The sequence below is a fragment of the Chenopodium album genome, chromosome 18 (genome assembly GCF_948465745.1).
Source record: "Chenopodium album chromosome 18, dcCheAlbu1.1, whole genome shotgun sequence".
Lineage (NCBI taxonomy): Eukaryota > Viridiplantae > Streptophyta > Magnoliopsida > Caryophyllales > Amaranthaceae > Chenopodium > Chenopodium album.
Genome location: NC_137851.1, coordinates 38,699,413 through 38,715,692, shown reverse-complemented (window position 1 = coordinate 38,715,692; position 16,280 = coordinate 38,699,413). Strand labels below are relative to the sequence as shown.

General features: G+C 40.0%; 1 protein-coding gene and 1 pseudogene across 1 annotated transcript; both read right to left on the bottom strand.

The window, feature by feature from the left end:
* Window positions 1–713: 713 nt before the first annotated feature.
* On the bottom strand, window positions 714–1,298 carry LOC145590855 (large ribosomal subunit protein cL38-like). The gene has a single exon (XM_081647244.1). The coding sequence runs from the start codon at window positions 1,201–1,203 to the stop codon at window positions 877–879; it is 327 nt and encodes a 108-aa protein (XP_081503370.1). The 5' UTR covers window positions 1,204–1,298; the 3' UTR covers window positions 714–876.
* Window positions 1,299–5,074: 3,776 nt separating this feature from the next.
* On the bottom strand, window positions 5,075–8,057 carry LOC145592122 (cytochrome P450 81Q32 pseudogene; annotated as a pseudogene).
* Window positions 8,058–16,280: the final 8,223 nt, after the last annotated feature.

The window sequence follows — 16,280 nt, the reverse complement described above, 5'->3', positions numbered from 1 at the left end:
TGTTGGTTTTAGTCAAATTAACAAAAACGTATAAATTCAGGTTCAACTTCACTCTCATAATAATTTGAACCAAATCATATATCGAGTTTATACAAGTCAAATCTTATTGAGTACGGTGATATTTTGGTTTGCTTTATATCAAGTCCACGTAGGGTATTTGGCTTCCTTTATTTGGTTACATATTGTGCTCAAAATCTTGAGTTGGCTTTACATCATACGAGTTCAGGTTAGTTTTGAAGCCTCGTTTCTTGATTATAATTTGTCCAGTCGATTATGTGTGTCTATTCTCAAATTGGGTCAACTTTGATGTTTCTACTCATGACAAATTCAGTTATACCCTAAGTAATTAATCCAATTATTTGATCCTATTAATATTGATAAAATAAGTTAAAACAAAACCAAAATATAGAACAATAGTGTCTCATAAATGGCACAACCAAAACCCAAAATAATTGACCCATCAACTAGTGTAACTCTAGTTATTTAGATTAAATCCAAAGAAATTCAAACTAAAACTAATTCAGATTGGGTCATTTTTATTTATTTTGAATTTGCTAAAATGGTGTTTTAGACTAGATTTCAATTCCAAAAACAAAAACATAATTTCGGGTTGAATGTACTTGAACCAAATCCAAACGGAAGTTTCAGCCATTTTGCTTCCTTTGCAACCTTGGCCAGTTTAAGTACGTAATCAACTGATAACACAGTACTAATTAAAGCTTTGAATTGCCGTGATTAACAAATAAAATTCAAATTACAAAATCTCTTTGCATAAAACATAACAATAACAGAGTTTACACAAACATTTCATCAAACAGTTTATAGGCATAATATAAAAACGAAACTCAAAACACAAATTGAATTAAAGGAAGATAATTACTGAGTCTGAGTAGACGTAGTAGCAGTAGAAGACGAAGAATCGACTTCATCAGAAGCAGAAGAAACAATGGTCCACTCAGCAGGAAGAGGAGGGAGAGGAGGATAAACAGCAGGACGACGTCGTAATTCCCAAGCAGCAGTCTTCTTAGGTCGAGTCTTCATGTGGTGAGCAGTTCCCTTCTTCTGTGGCCTTGATGAACATTCTATTATCATTACGCCGCCGTTTGACGGTTGCAATTTCACCGCATTTCCACCATTAACACCAACACCGCCGTTGGATGGGATTGCTGCGATTCTGGTACCAAATATGGCTGACACTGACATTGTTTTGATTGTTTTTGGCTTCCTTTTTTTCTCTTCCAAGCTTCTCTGCTCTTTGATATGGAGTGTGGAAGTAATGTTTTCCACCTCTAGCGATTTCGCCTTATCTTGTTCCGTTGTTGTGCTTAATCTCAGTTTCAGAAAGCCTTTCGCGAAGTTGGGCCGAGAATTATCATATTTGACTCATCTTCAGCGCTGCTCGGCCCAATAAAAATTGTGGAGAACTACATCACATGTTTTTTAAATAAAATAAAAATTTAATCACTCTCTCTATTTCACAACAAACGTAACACTTTGACTTTTTACATTACTTAAATAATTCACTTTGACCGTTGTCAATAATTTATACTTCGTACATAAAGATAAATATAGTCATGTGACTACTTGTTAAAATCATTTCAATATATTGTTTTCAAAGTATAACTTTTTTAACTTATGCTAGTGATAATTTAAACACAAACTATTGGGTGCGGGCACCCGCACCCAACAGTTTGTGCGGGTAATAGTTTCATCGTTCCTAACACCTCCAATAGCAGAAAACACTCTCATCTTCTTCATCACTTTCTCACAAACTCATCTCCACCTCCTTTGTCGCCATCTTTCATGGTGTCAAAATATGCACAAACCCAAAAATCAAAATCAAATCAAACATTCAAAAACCCAAATAAAAACCTAAAAAAAAGAAAAAAAGGGAAAAACCAATTAACTCAAAGGAATCATCGAAATCAACGGTGAATCGAAATGAATTTGATGAACGCAAAGGTGAATCGAAATCAACGGAGTGCGGCATGGCTAGGCAAGGTTCTCGTAGCAGATCTGGCCGTTGCGTTTAAGCACTACTAGAAAACAGGCCATTTTCGATGGAAAAAATCCGTCGAAAACACCCTGAAATCCGTCGGAAAACATGTTTATGACGGAAATTCCGTCGGAAAAGGGTTTGTAGGAAAAACGACCTTTTCCGTCAGAAATTCCGTCGGAAATACTTTTCTGATGGAATCTTCCGTCGAAAGAAATTTTCTGGCACTGGAAAAGTTCGTCGGAAATTTCTGACGAATACAATTCTGTTGGAAAATTTCGACGGAATTTCCATCGGAAAATTCATTTATGAAATTAAAAAAAAAAAATACGCCGCGCCACCACCGGCATGGCATATCACCACCTCCAACCCTAAACCCACCTAAGCCTAGATCTTAACTATCCCCATCCTAACCGTATACCCACCTAAGCCCAGAGCCACCACAAACACAACGCCACCCACCACACACAAAATTAGCGCCACCCACCACCTCCACCACCACCCCACCAAACCCAGATCTAAACCCGAACTACGGCCCACCTAAACCTAGATCTAAACCCACCAACCATGGTCCACCTAAACCTGACCCACCCACCACAGTCCACCTAAACCCGACCCACCCACCATGGTGCACCTAAACCCGACCCACCTAAACCATCCACCACGGCCCACCTAAACCACCCACCACGGCACCAAAACAACCCCAAGCACCGTAAGTATTAAAAAAAATCGAAAAAACAACTAACAAATTTTTTAAAAAAGAGATACATACCTTATTCCACCTCTAAAACCTCGATATTGGGTTTATGAGGCGAAATTCGACCATAAAAACTCTAGATCTAGAGTTTTCATGGTCAAATTTCACCTAAAAACCTTCGTTTTGTGCCGTTGATGTTGATGACTGGGTTGGTGTTGCTGTTCATGTCGATGTTGTTGTTGCGGCGGTGGTTAATTAGTGTTGGTGGTGGTAGTGGCTTCTGGCGGTAGGTGGTAGTTAGAAAGATGGGGGAAAGAAGATGAGAGAAGGAGAACATGAATGAGGAGATAGAAGAGAAATAAACAAGAAGATAGAAGAAAACGAGAATGAGAAGAAGAAGAGGAAATAGAAGAGGAGAGAGAAGGAGAACCAGAAGAAGAAGAAGAGGAGAGAGAATTGAAGGTGAACGACAGAGAAGGAGAGGGGGAAACTGGCAAAGGGTTATAGAAAGAGAAGGGGGAATTGAAAGGAAAGAAAAGAGGCGGAAAAGGAGGGGGGGATTGTTAGGTTTTTTTTTTGTTTGTTTTTTTTTTTTAAAAAAAAAGAAAATTAAATTCCGATGGAAATTCCGTCGGAAATTGTACTTTTTGACGGAAAAATCCGTCAGAAGGTACATAAATACCGAAGGACTTATTTTCCGTCGGAAATTTCCAACAGATTTATTAAATTCGTCGGAAATTTCCGACGAATTAAAATCTGTAGAAATTCCGACTTTTCCGACGGAATTATGTGTCCGTCGGAACCTTTCCGTTGGAAAATCGACCTAATTCTAGTAGTGAAGTGAGAGGTGGTGGCTTGATGGTGTAGCGGTGGTGCCTTGCTGGGGTTGGTTGTTGGTGGTTCGGTGGGTGGGTGGTGGTAGGTGCGGTGATATTGGTGTGGTGCCATGGATTTGTGGCTAATTTGAAGGAAATGAAATGAATACTCTCATTTGAAAAAGAGGAAGAAACAGAGGAATTCCTACAAGTCACCGCACATAGTGACGCTGTTAGGAAAATGAAATAAATTGAAGAAGGGGAAAGAGGAGAGAGAATAAAGTAAAAGTTGTTGGTTGTTAATCTATATAAGCCAATAAAAGTAGCATATTAGTTAATTGTTGTTTGATATCAGTCAACATTAAGGACATATTAAACATCAATAAAAACGTATCAGCTAACAAAATAAATATATAAGCCAACAAGAGGAGTATATCAGCCAGCAAAGGATACATATAAGCCAACAAGAGGAGTATATCAGCCAACAAAAAATATATATAAGCCAACAAAAGGAGTATATCAGCCAACAGAAAAAATATATAAGCCAACAAGAGGAGTATATCAGCCAACAAAAGATACATATAAGCCAACAGAAGGAACATATATAAGCCAATGGAAGGAACATATCAGCCAACAAATGAAGTGTATCAGCCAATAAATGAAGTGTATTAACCAACAAATAAAGTGTATCAGCCAACAAAAGCAACAGGTAAGCCAATAAAATAAACATATCAGCTAACAAAATGAAACTTATAAGCCAATAATTAAAATATACATATCAGCTAACAAAATAAATATATCAGTCAACTAAAAAAACATATAAGCCAAATTATGTCTGATATTAGCCAACAAAAGAAAAAAAAAACATATCAGCCAACAAAATGAATATATTAGCCAACCCAAATACAATATCAGCCAATAAATGAAACATATCAGCCAACACATGAAACATATCAGCCAACGAGTAAAATATATATCAACCAAGCCTTCCGCACCAAACAGTTCATGCGTCCGTACGCACGCAATACTTTTCTAATTAAAAGTATTATAGGTGAATGTTCAGCAATGGTAAATGTGATTGTTTAAACTAGAACATTTATTTTGAAACAAAAGGGATTGTAGAAAATAAGTTTAGTTCGGTATAAAATAAGTTTTTAATCAATAAAATGAATAACATCAAAGAATAAGCATGTTGATGAAATAGATACTCATAACTTGGCCATCAAACTTCAATCCATTGCAAATTAAATTTCAAATATTGTGAAATATTGCATGAGGGTATGTCGTTAATATTAACAATATTGCATAGTTATTGTTTAAATTAAACGCATTATTCATTAATGAACTTGCAATTAGATGTTTAAATATATTGAAATTTTTATCGTGTGCTTTTGCCGTACCAGTAGTTTATGGATTGTTCAATGGAACGAGATTAGTTGAAGTATGACATCACCAAGTACGTATTATCAATCAAACATACATAATCCTAAGAACAGAAAGCTTAAAAATTCAAACAAAAAACTAAACATACATGATAGAATTTTTATGCTTGTTTCAAATAAAAGATCATAGAAACTTCATCACACTCAGACGAGTCTTGCACTTTGCTTTTAAAGGGTTAGATTTCCACATAGAGACTCCTACAGTTTCTTGCATATCAACCTCTTGTTCACCAATTCTTTCCCATTCAAAACATTGTATTAACGACCCTAATGTCAATCCGATTATCCGCATTGCCAAATTCTCCCCTGGACAAGCTCTTCTTCCTGATCCGAAAGGTATATATTCGTATTTGATCCTTTCGCCTTTAACATTCTCAAACCTTTCAGGCTTGAATTTTCTTGGCTCATTCCAAATATTTGGATCATTTTGTATTGCCCATATGTTCAAGGTAAGGAGAGTGCCTCGTGGAACATGCTAACCTCCCACGACACAATCGGATGAGGACTCACGAGGTGGTAGTATTGGAGCAGCAGGGTACATTCGAAGTGTCTCTTTTATGATGCAATGGAGGTATGGAAGATGAACTAAGTCGGATTCCTCGATCAAGCGTTGATCAGTTCCAATATGTTGATCTATCTCAAGTTGTGCCTCGCGTAGAACTTCTGGATTGTTTAGTAGCAATGATAATGCCCATTCCATTGCACTAGCTGATGTTTCAGTTCCCGCTAGCAACAAATCCTACAAGAAATGTTGGATGAGAAATACAAATTTATATTCAGTTTTCATTAAAACAAAACTTCTAGAAAGAATAAAAACTACCTAAGGCATATAGAAATGGGCTAGTAGACGAGAAGAAAAAAAAGTGTTAAGTTTTGTTACTGTATTGTTTCTTTTATTTTAATTTACTCATATGTTTCAAACTAATTGCATTATTGTGACTTTTACAATAACGAGACACTTTTACTTGTATTACAATTACGGAATTACCCTAATTTCTTGCATTTGCCACTTGACTTTTTTTTTTTTTTTTTTTCATAAAGAGTTAAGATTACTCCAACTTTGGTCAATTTCTCACTTTCTTAAATGAATCACGTACTTTGAAGTTAAAATTGCGATATTAGGGTTATATCATGAAGAACAATTGAGAAATTACAAATCCATCTACTGCAACAATAGAATCTAATCTCACTAAAACAAAGTATGGTGTCAATGCATGTGGTAATGTTATTAGTCTCCCATACACCTCAATTCTTTCTTCACAAATTTTCATATATATTCGTTAGTACCATTTTAGAGATGGTATTGTGTGGTTATGAAAACTTTTAAGCAAAAACACATGTTTGTAAGGTGGTGTCATGTCTAATTGACAGGATAGTAAACTAAGATTTTTGTGCAAAATAAATTACATAGAAAACTATTACCAGCCCTATATATAGTTTATGATCGCTTATATTCTATTATGGGCTACAATTTAGAAGACTTGGACATATCAGTTCGTCCCCCCCCCCCCCCCCCCCTCCGAAAAAAAAAAAAACCGGTAGTCCTTCGTTACACAATAGAGAATTAGAGAGCATATAGGTTTAAAAAAAAAAAAAAAAAAAAATAGAGAGCATATAAGCCAAAAATTAACAATTCCCCACTATTAAAAGTGCTCACCCAAACTATTAATAAATTCAGCAGCCCAATTGCAATTCAATACTTATTTTTAAATAGTTAAGTTTGCCCATCTGACAAGTTGTATAATTATGTAACTCCATGCGTAACAGAGAGACATATAGAATTAACATTATAAATTGTGCACCAATGTAGATGGCCTTCATACAACTTACTTTAGAATTGAAAACATATCAATTTATATGTAACAAATTAAGATCTTAAACCACGTCAATTTATGATTAAATTCACTTAATTAACATAAGTTTGTTTTCATCTTACACACAATCTAGTGCATCCTTTGTGCCAATAACTAATTTCCCTATTTTAATGCTACATGTACTTGTATTAAACTTGTAAGGTTGGCCTTAAATATAGATCAAGTATTAATAAAATCTTAAAAAAGGCGAGAGTAATATAATAAGGATAGATACCAGTTGCTCGCCAAACAAGCTATTCAATTTTCTAAAATGAAAAAATAAAATATCTAGTACACATATAATGTAAAGATATATAATAAAAGATTAAAGTAATAATTTACCTGAAACAGACCCTTAATAATGTTATCATCAAAAAATGAAGGATCTGAGTTTTGTAGCTCAATCAAAACCTCAATCAATGTCTTGTTTTTCCCACCACAATCAATCACTCCTTGTTCATGTATTTTACGTCGTTTTTCATCCACCAAATCTTGGAAAAACTTGTCAAATTTCATGAAAATAGCCTTATACTTTTTCTCCTTGCTAACATGGACTCCCAAATACTTCAAAAATGGGAAGAAATCCACAACACTTGATGGTGCACCTATTTCCATCAACTCCTTAACAACTTCTCGAAATCTCTTTGCTTCCTTAGACTCAACCGCCTCGCCGTAGATCCTCTTCCCGGCAATCATCCTCATCATCACATTATTCGTAAGCTCGAAAAGCGCCTCCTTAGTCTCCACCACCACCTCATCACCACCCTTTTGACTTAGTCTCTTTACGAGCGATCTCACTTCATCAGCTCGTATGTTAGCCAATAGTTGAAGGCGCTGAGTAGACAAAATCTCGGTCGCTGCAATCTTACGGTGGTTACGCCATAAAGGGCCGTATGGGGCCCACAATATGGTGGTGTAGTCATATCCTAGGATCTTGCCTGCCACGAGGCGGGGTCTATTGGCAAAGCTGATGTCATTGTGATGTAGACAGTCCTCGGCTGAGGATGGGGAGGAGACGAGGAGGCCACGGCGAGAATCGAACTGAAGCGTGATCACTGGACCGAGTTTATGAGAGAGGTTTGATAAGGTTCGGTGAATGGAGTTTTGGTCTTTGAGAAGGTGGAGATGGCCTAAGATGGGTAATGTGGGGAAAGGGCTTGGTGGGTAGTTTTTGAATTTGTGTAAAAAAGTTTTAGTCAATATATATGAGACTACAAATATTGCAAAGTAGAGTAGTGTTGAATTGTGATCCATTTTGTTTTGTGTATGTACGAAAGCCTAGACATTAGCAAGTGTGTATATATACTTAGAGTTGTTTGATTGATGAAATTATTAAATGTCAATTAGTTGGAAGTTTCATGGAAAATGTATTTCGTTTTGAGCCGTGGGGAACAAGAATAACAAGCAAAAAGTCAATTAAATTCCTCTATTTGTTTAATCCATATTTTTTAGTTCCTCAATTTTGTAATATTCGCAACACTTTCATTTTACTAATACATGTACATTTATTTCATTAATTATAATTGTGATACCATTCTAATTTGCGATACCATCCTAATTTTGTAATAATCGATTAATCACAACACTTTCTTTTTAATAATACATACATTTATTTCATTAATTATAATAGCGATACCATCCTAATTTGATAAGGATCCACTACTATTTTTTTATTTCTCTCTTTCACTAACCCCACTATTATTTGTTTTTTTTTTTTTTTTATTATTTCTCACTCGTCCCTACCAATTAATATATATTTCCTCTACTAACTATACTTTATGTATTGGGTGTTTTTGTCCCTCGGGAGAGTTACGTCACCAAGACTGGTCCGGCGCGATCTGTACCTGCAAAACACGGAGACTCCGGGTGGTTGGAGCTCCGCCTCCGACGATCAAGTTAGAACGAGTTCGGAGAATGTAAAGAGTGCAGAAGAGTAAAGTGAGATCTTCTCGGATTCTGAGATCAGGTGTTTTCTCTAATGAGAGAGAATTAGGGTAGTGTAATAAATGAAGGTGTCCCTAGGGGTGGCAATATCATCCAAACCCGATGGATAACCATCCACCCGATCCAAATATATGGATGAAAACCCGAACTTAAGCGGATGACGGATGGATGATGGATGGGTTGGGTGACGGATCGGGTCGGATACGGATGATGATACATCCAACCCATCACCCGACCCATCCATCCACCCGTTAAATTTATATATAAAAAAATAAAAATAAATATTTTTTTTAATAAATTAATGTCTATTGTAGTGTTAGGAATTGACATTTGTTTTTAATTTAGTAAAAAGGAACGAGTATTAGAAGGATGTATAAAAGTTTTAATTAATTGATCATTTTTTTTTTCAAATCTCAATTTTAATTATTAAAGTGCAAAGTTGTATTTATATATATATATTTCACCCGAATTATCACCCGATCCACCCGATTCATCCGTGGATGACGGATGGATCGGATGTGGATGAAGGAAAATTAGGTGATGGATGGGTCGGGTGATGGATGGATTTTTGGCGGATGGAGGCGGATGAAGCATCACCCGACCCACATCCGATCCATTGCCATCCCTAGGTGTCCCCAAAATGGGGGAAATCTCCCTATTTATAGGGTTAGGGGAATACGTGCTCATTAGGTCGTTCTGACCTAATGGGCTGCGCCGCTTTGCGGCTTTCTCGGGAATTGGGCCTTGAAGGCTGCAATTCTAGCTGATATTTTGAGGCTGACACGTGTCAACTGGTGAGTGGCCCATGTTGGACCTATCCAGGCTTGACACGTGTCCCTCTCTGATTGGGCCACGTGGGCCAGAAGTAACCCTGCTGCTTGGTCCTGACAGTCAGGAATCTGCCGCCTATGTGAGAGGCGCAGTATCCCGCATGTAGCTCTTCGAGAATTTTCTTCCCCTTTTTTGGGGTAACACACCTTGAAGAGTTCTCCGTTTCTTATCTCGAAGTTTGCTGCTCGCTTCTTCAGGACAACTGCTTCTTGCGGTGAATCAGGCAGCGTGCCGTCTTGAAGATATGCCCGGATGCCATCCATCCAGGTAGAGCTTCGGTCAAGTATTCCAATGGGCTCTTCTTCAATTATGCTTCGTTTTTCCATAACTTCCCAAAAAACTGACCGAGGCGTATCACAGGAGGCGGAGGATGCCAGTTTTGACAATGCATCCACTTGATTGTTTTCTGATCCGGGCAGTTGACTCAGATGAAATTCTTCAAGTGTCCCTGTTTCAGCCTTGACCGCCTGAAAATACTTGATCATTTTCGGATGGGTGCCTTCATAGTCACCATGGTATTGGCTTACAACCAACTGTGAATTAGAGAAGGCGTCAATTTTCGTTACCCCTGTCGCCTTACACATGCGGATGCCGGCTAGCAGGGCTTCATATTCTGCCTCGTTGTTTGAGGCCTGGAACTTGAACCGTAGTGCATACTCATATTTGTCCCCTTCAAGAGACTGACAAATTATACCTGAACCACATTCGTTCATAGTAGAGCTCCCATCTACATACACTTTCCAAACCTGATCAGAATTGTCCGGAGCAACCAGTCTTGTCATTTCGACAATGAAGTCGGCAAACGCCTGACCCTTCACTGCTTTTTTTGATTCGTAAGTGATTTCAAGACTTTGCATTTCAATAGCTCACTTGAGCATTCTACCAGATGACTCCAATGTTGACATTGGCCGCTTGAGAGGTTGGTCTGTGTAGATCACCACCAGATGTGCCAAGAAGTAAGGTTTCAACTTCTTAACAGCCATGTAAAGGGCGAGGCTAAATTTTTCAACCATGGGGTATCGTAGTTCAGCGTTTTTGAGTACATGGCTAATGAAATAGACCGGGAGCTGAATGCCATCTCTCTCAGCAAGGAGAACGACACTGAGGGCATGATATGAGACAGCTAAATACATGTAAAGCGCCTCTTTAGGCAGAGGGCTAACAAGCCTTGGTAAAGAGTGTAAGTGTTCTTTCAATTTTTGAAAGGCCGCCTCAGCATCATCTCCCCATTCAAACCTTGTCTTCTTCCTGATTTCTTGGAAGAAATAGAGACACTTGTCACCTAATGACCGGCTGAGAAATCTTCCTAGGGCCGCCAGGCAATCGATGAGCTTCTGAACTTTCTTGACAGTGCGGGTGACTTCATGTCAATCACCGCCTGTATCTTTTCGGGGTCAGCCTTTATCCCCTTTTGATCAATCAGGAATCCGAGAAACTTCCCAGACTCAACACCAAAGACACATTTCTTGGGATTTAACATGACCTTATGTCGCCTAAGTTTGGTTAAGGTTTCTCGGAGATCAGCAAGGTGATTTGTCTGTAGCTTGGATTTGACTATCATGTCATTAGTGTACGCCTCTACATTCCTCCCAATCTGATTAATGAAGACAGTATTAAACATTTATTAGAAAGTAGCAGGCGCATTCTTCAAGCCAAACGGCATCATGGTATAACAGAATAACCCCTGATCAGTGACGAAGGTCGTCTTCTCTTTATCTTTTTTCCACAGGGGTATCTGATGGAAACCCGAGTAGGCATCCATAAAACTCATCAAGGCATGCCCGGCTGTAGAGTCGACCAGGCTATCGATCTTTGGAAGCGGGTAACTATCCTTTGGATATGCCTTGTTTAAGTCAGTGTAATTTACAAACATGCGCCAAGTACCATTCGGCTTCTTTACAAGCACGACGTTTGCAACCCAGTCAGGGAAGTTACATGGCCGAATGAACCCAGCGTCTAACAACTTTTAGACCTCGGCAGCTGCCGCCTAACTTATCTCCTCGCCATGATTTCTTTTCTTTTTCCGGATAGACTTCTTTTCAGGATCCACGGCGAGCTTGTGGACAATGAGATTCGGGCTGATGCCTAGCATCTCTTCCACTTCAAAGGCAAAAATGTCTTTGAATTCTTTCAGCAGAAGGTGCAATTCTGCACCCAACCTTTGAAGGGCAGCTTTCCCCACCTTAACAGTTCGCTCTGGACGGCTTTCGTCCAGAGGAATATCAATGTGATCACCAGCCGGCTGGGGACGGAGTTCATCTGACCGTTCCCCGGTCAGTGATTGCTATTTCTTCTCTTTCTTCACCTCCACCAGCTGATCAACTTTCCTTTTCTTTCCGGCTGCTGGTGGGGCTGGGTTAGAGTCCTTGACGTCGTCAAGGTCCATTGGCTCCTTCACATGACCGGCTGCAGTAGCCGTTGGTTTGACGTCTGAGAGGTAGCACTCCCTTGCCGTCTTCTGATCCCCATTCAGGGAGCCAACAGAGCCATCATCCTTTTCATATTTTAACAACATGAGAGTTGGGATGATGACGGCCTTGCACTCGTTTAGAGTGGGACAACCCAGAATAATGTTATAGGCGGTTAGCTCTTCAACCACCAAAAAGCGGACGATCATAAGCCGCCCTTTTCCCTTCTGCCCCAACCGGATGGGTAAGTCAATTTGTCCGACTGGGTGCACGACCCCTCCCCCGAAACCAACAAGAGGGTGAGAGACGTCGCGCAGATTATCCAGCTTGTAATTCATCTTGGACAGACACTTGTAGCTGATGAGGTCAGAGGTGCTACCAGTGTCTATAAGGATCCGACCAACCAGCCAGTTGGCGACCTTACATTCAATGACGACCGGGTCGTCATGCGGTCGGCGGACTTTCTTCGATCCTTCTTAGTGATGAGGACGTCTGGGAAAGTACCACTAGCAAACGCCTGTCCATCATCAACAGAATGGATCATCTTCTTTAGATGATCCTTGGTGCCCCGGATGGTCGGGCCACCACTTGCAAATCCGCCTGCTATGGTGTAGACCGGTCCTTGTCAGTGACAGTCGCTTTGGACTTCAAGACATAAGATTTCAGCAGGGTGGAAAGTCTTGGACGACTGTCCCGGATTCGTCTTGACAGTCGCTTTGGACTTCAAGACATAAGATTTCAGCACCCCCTTGGCAGCTAGACGGTTCAACGTTCGCTTGAGGCTATAGCAGTCGTTGGTGTCATGGCCGACTTCCTCATGGAAGTGACAGTATCTATTAAACTAGACGGAACTCTTCATCGGATTCGGCTTCTGAATGGTCATCCGGTCCTTTATCTCCATGAGGATGGAGTAGCAGTCTTTATTAAACTCGTACCTCGGAACGTACGGTTTGAATTCTTTCGTTTTCTTTTTTGACGGGTGATCAGGCTCATCAACCGCCCAGACTTCTTTTCTCCTTTTGCTTTCTTCAGCTTTCTGAGCCGACTGAGCAGACCAAATCTCTTTTTGTTTGTCACACTTCTTGGAGTCTGACTGATGGCTAGACGAGAAGAGGTCGGTAGCTTGAATAAAGCTCTCTGCCTCTATCAACGCCTCTTGGAGGGTGAAGACCCTCTTCCGGACAAGGTCAAACTTAAATGTTGACCCATCCTTCAGACCCTTGAAGAAGTCTGTATAAGCTACCTTGTTAGATAGCCCTTGTATTTAGATTCTCACCATATTGAACCGCCTAACATAGGAGCTGAGTCCTTCTCTCTCTCCTTGCTGTATGGTGCTCAAGTCGAGACTTGTTTTCTTGGCAGGAATGTTCATCGATAAGTTGGAGGCAAATAGGAAGGCAAAACTCCTGAAGCTATCAATGCATCCGGCTTGCAGGTTACCAAACCATTTTTGGGCTATGCCCTTCAAGGTAGCCGGGAAGCATCGACACCACATAACATCCTCCAACCCCAACATGTGCATAAGGTTGGTGTAGGCCATGAGGTGGTTCTCAGGGTTAGTGGTATCATCATAGGCACCAACCAAGACATTCTTAACCTTGGCCGGCTGTGCCGCCTCGGTTATTTCCTTGGTGAACGCAGAAGTTTGTTCACCTAGTCTGAGAAGACGGAGCTGCCAGTCCAGGGGCTAGACATGGTGTGTCACCTGACCTCCGAAGAGGGCCGGCTGCATAAATGATGGAACATACTGCCCGTATGGCGTCTAAGGCACATACGGGACTGTCCCAATCATCTGAGGGCCAGTATGGACGGACTTGCCGCCTGTGTGGATCTCATGCAAGGATTGGGAATTCCTTGCGGATGTATTTTTAAAGCTGTTTGGAAAGCTCGATGTAGAGGCTGACTTAGACAGCTGCTGGCTCCGGTTGTGCTCAATGATGTGTCGAGCATCGGAGAAGATTTTCTTGCTGCCATCCGGCTGAACAGCTCGGATGACCTTCTTTTTGCTCGTCTAGGGCAAAAGGATCTTGGTCCAGTCAATGGCAGGCGTAGTCTTCTCTTTTGGATGTGGAGTAGGCTGCCTGTCTCTAACTAACTTTCTCCTCTCAGCTTGAGGAGTCTTCTTGGCCGACTGACCCTTGCTTGGGCCAGCCGTCCTTTTGTTGATCAGGTCCTTGATTTCACCCTTAAAACTTTTCATGAATTTCATGAGTTCATCTCGGGTTACTGGAGCCTGACCCCCTACCGTCTGGGTGTTACCAGGCGGTGGTCCAACAGTCTTGCTGGTACCAACTTCATTGTTAGGTCGTTCCAGCTTATCTCTGGAACGGATGTGCTTAGAGATGAGTAACCCATCAGGGCCCACTCGGGTTTCGACTTCACAGTCGTTGTCTATATCATGGTCTGAATAGACCACCCCATCAGCTCCAGGTCGGTTGGGTTCAGGTGGCGGTACACACTTGAACCATTTTAGAGGTACTTTCCCCACAGACGGCGCCAAATGTTTTGGGTGTTTTTGTCCCTCGGGAGAGTTACGTCACCAAGACTGGTCCGGCACGATCTGTACTTGCAAAACATGGAGACTCCGGGTGGTTAGAGGTTCGCCTCCAACGATCAAGTTAGAACGAGTTCGGAGAATATAAAGAGTGCGAAAGAGTAAAGTGAGATCTTCTCGGATTATGAGATCAGGTGTTTTCTTTGATGAGAGAGAATGTAGGGTAGTGTAATAAATGAAGGTGTCCCCAAAATGGGGGGAATCTTCCTATTTATAGGGTTAGGGGAATACGTGCTCATTAGGTCGTTCTAACCTAATGGGCTGCGCCGCTTTGCGGCTTTCTCGGGAATTGGGCCTTGAAGGCTGCAATTCTAGCTGATATCCGAGGCTGACACGTGTCAGCTGGTGAGTGGCCCATGTTAGACCTATCCAGGCTTGACACGTGTCCCTCTCTGATTAGGCCATGTGTCTAGGGTAATTTTACCCTAAACACTTTATATTATAAAATTTACCACATGACCCTTACCTTATAAATTTTCTAAAATTTTGCACAAGGTTCAGCTACCATCGCAATTATTACAAAATACAGGAAGTATTATTATTAGAATGATCGAGGATTGTCTTAGGCGAGGTTTGTTATGTTCTCTTTATTTTAACTTATCATATAAGTTTAGTTTAGGAAAAGTAAGTTTAGATAAGGGTCACCAATTTCAAATTAAAGCTAAAATAAGTTTTAATAAGGTTTATTAAGTTTAGATAACTTCATAAATGTTAAGATAAGTTTTGATTAGTGAAATTTAGGGGAATAGATAGAATACACCCTAAATCTTTTTGGGACCCTATCCCATTTAAAATATTATATAAACTCCTACCTTCTTTTTTTTTATCTCAAACTATACATACAAATAAAAAGGTAAAACTTATTAAAAGGTATATAAAAAAAATTTTAAAAATAAAAAAAAAATATAAAAACACTAAAAGGTGAAATTTATGAAAGGATATAAACAAAATAAAAATAAATAAAAAAGTAAGGGAAAAAAAATAAAATGTAGGGGAAGCCGAGAGTGAGGGATAACTCAGGTGGTTAAAGCTTTTTTTTTTTTTTTTTTTTTTCTGGTTTCAAGCCACTGGGATCGATTCTCATCACCTGCCTGTTGCTCTTAAAAAACCAACAAAAAAACGCAGGAGAAGCCAGGAATGTATTCGAACACATAACCTGAATTGCGTTCAATGAATTGGAGCAAGGCGGTGGCTCAGGCGATACCGACTTACATGATGAGTATCTTTAGAATTCTGGATAGTCTTATTAACGAAATTCAGTCGATTTTAGCTCGGTTTTGGTGGGGGTCTAATGGCTCGTCAAGAAAGATACATTGGCATCTATGGGAGGATTTATGTCTTCCAAAATCGATGGGAGGGATGGGCTTTAGGGACTTAAAATGCTTCAATCATGCTCTTCTCGCAAAAGAAGGATGGCATTTATGTGACGAGAACAACACTCTTTTACACAAAATTTTGAAGGTAAAGTACTTTAAATACTCTGATTTTTGTGGTGCGAGGAGAGGATTTGATCCAAGTTATTCTTGGGGAAGCGTTTGGGGGCAAAAGCTTTGCTCCTTGAAGGATTGAGGTGGAGAATATTTAATGGCTCCTTAATTAAGGTGTGGGAAGATTCATGGTTTCCTAGCAGCTGTAATAATGCTACCCCAACACCTCAATTAAACTGTGATGTTGATTTACGGGTTTGCGAGCTAATTGACTTTGATAATATGTGCTAGGATTCTGTTAAAGTGGCTACCA

What these genes read in the sequence shown, in the direction of transcription:
- LOC145590855 (XM_081647244.1), bottom strand. Translation starts at nt 1,203, where the DNA reads ATGTCAGTGTCAGCCATATTTGGTACCAGAATCGCAGCAATCCCATCC.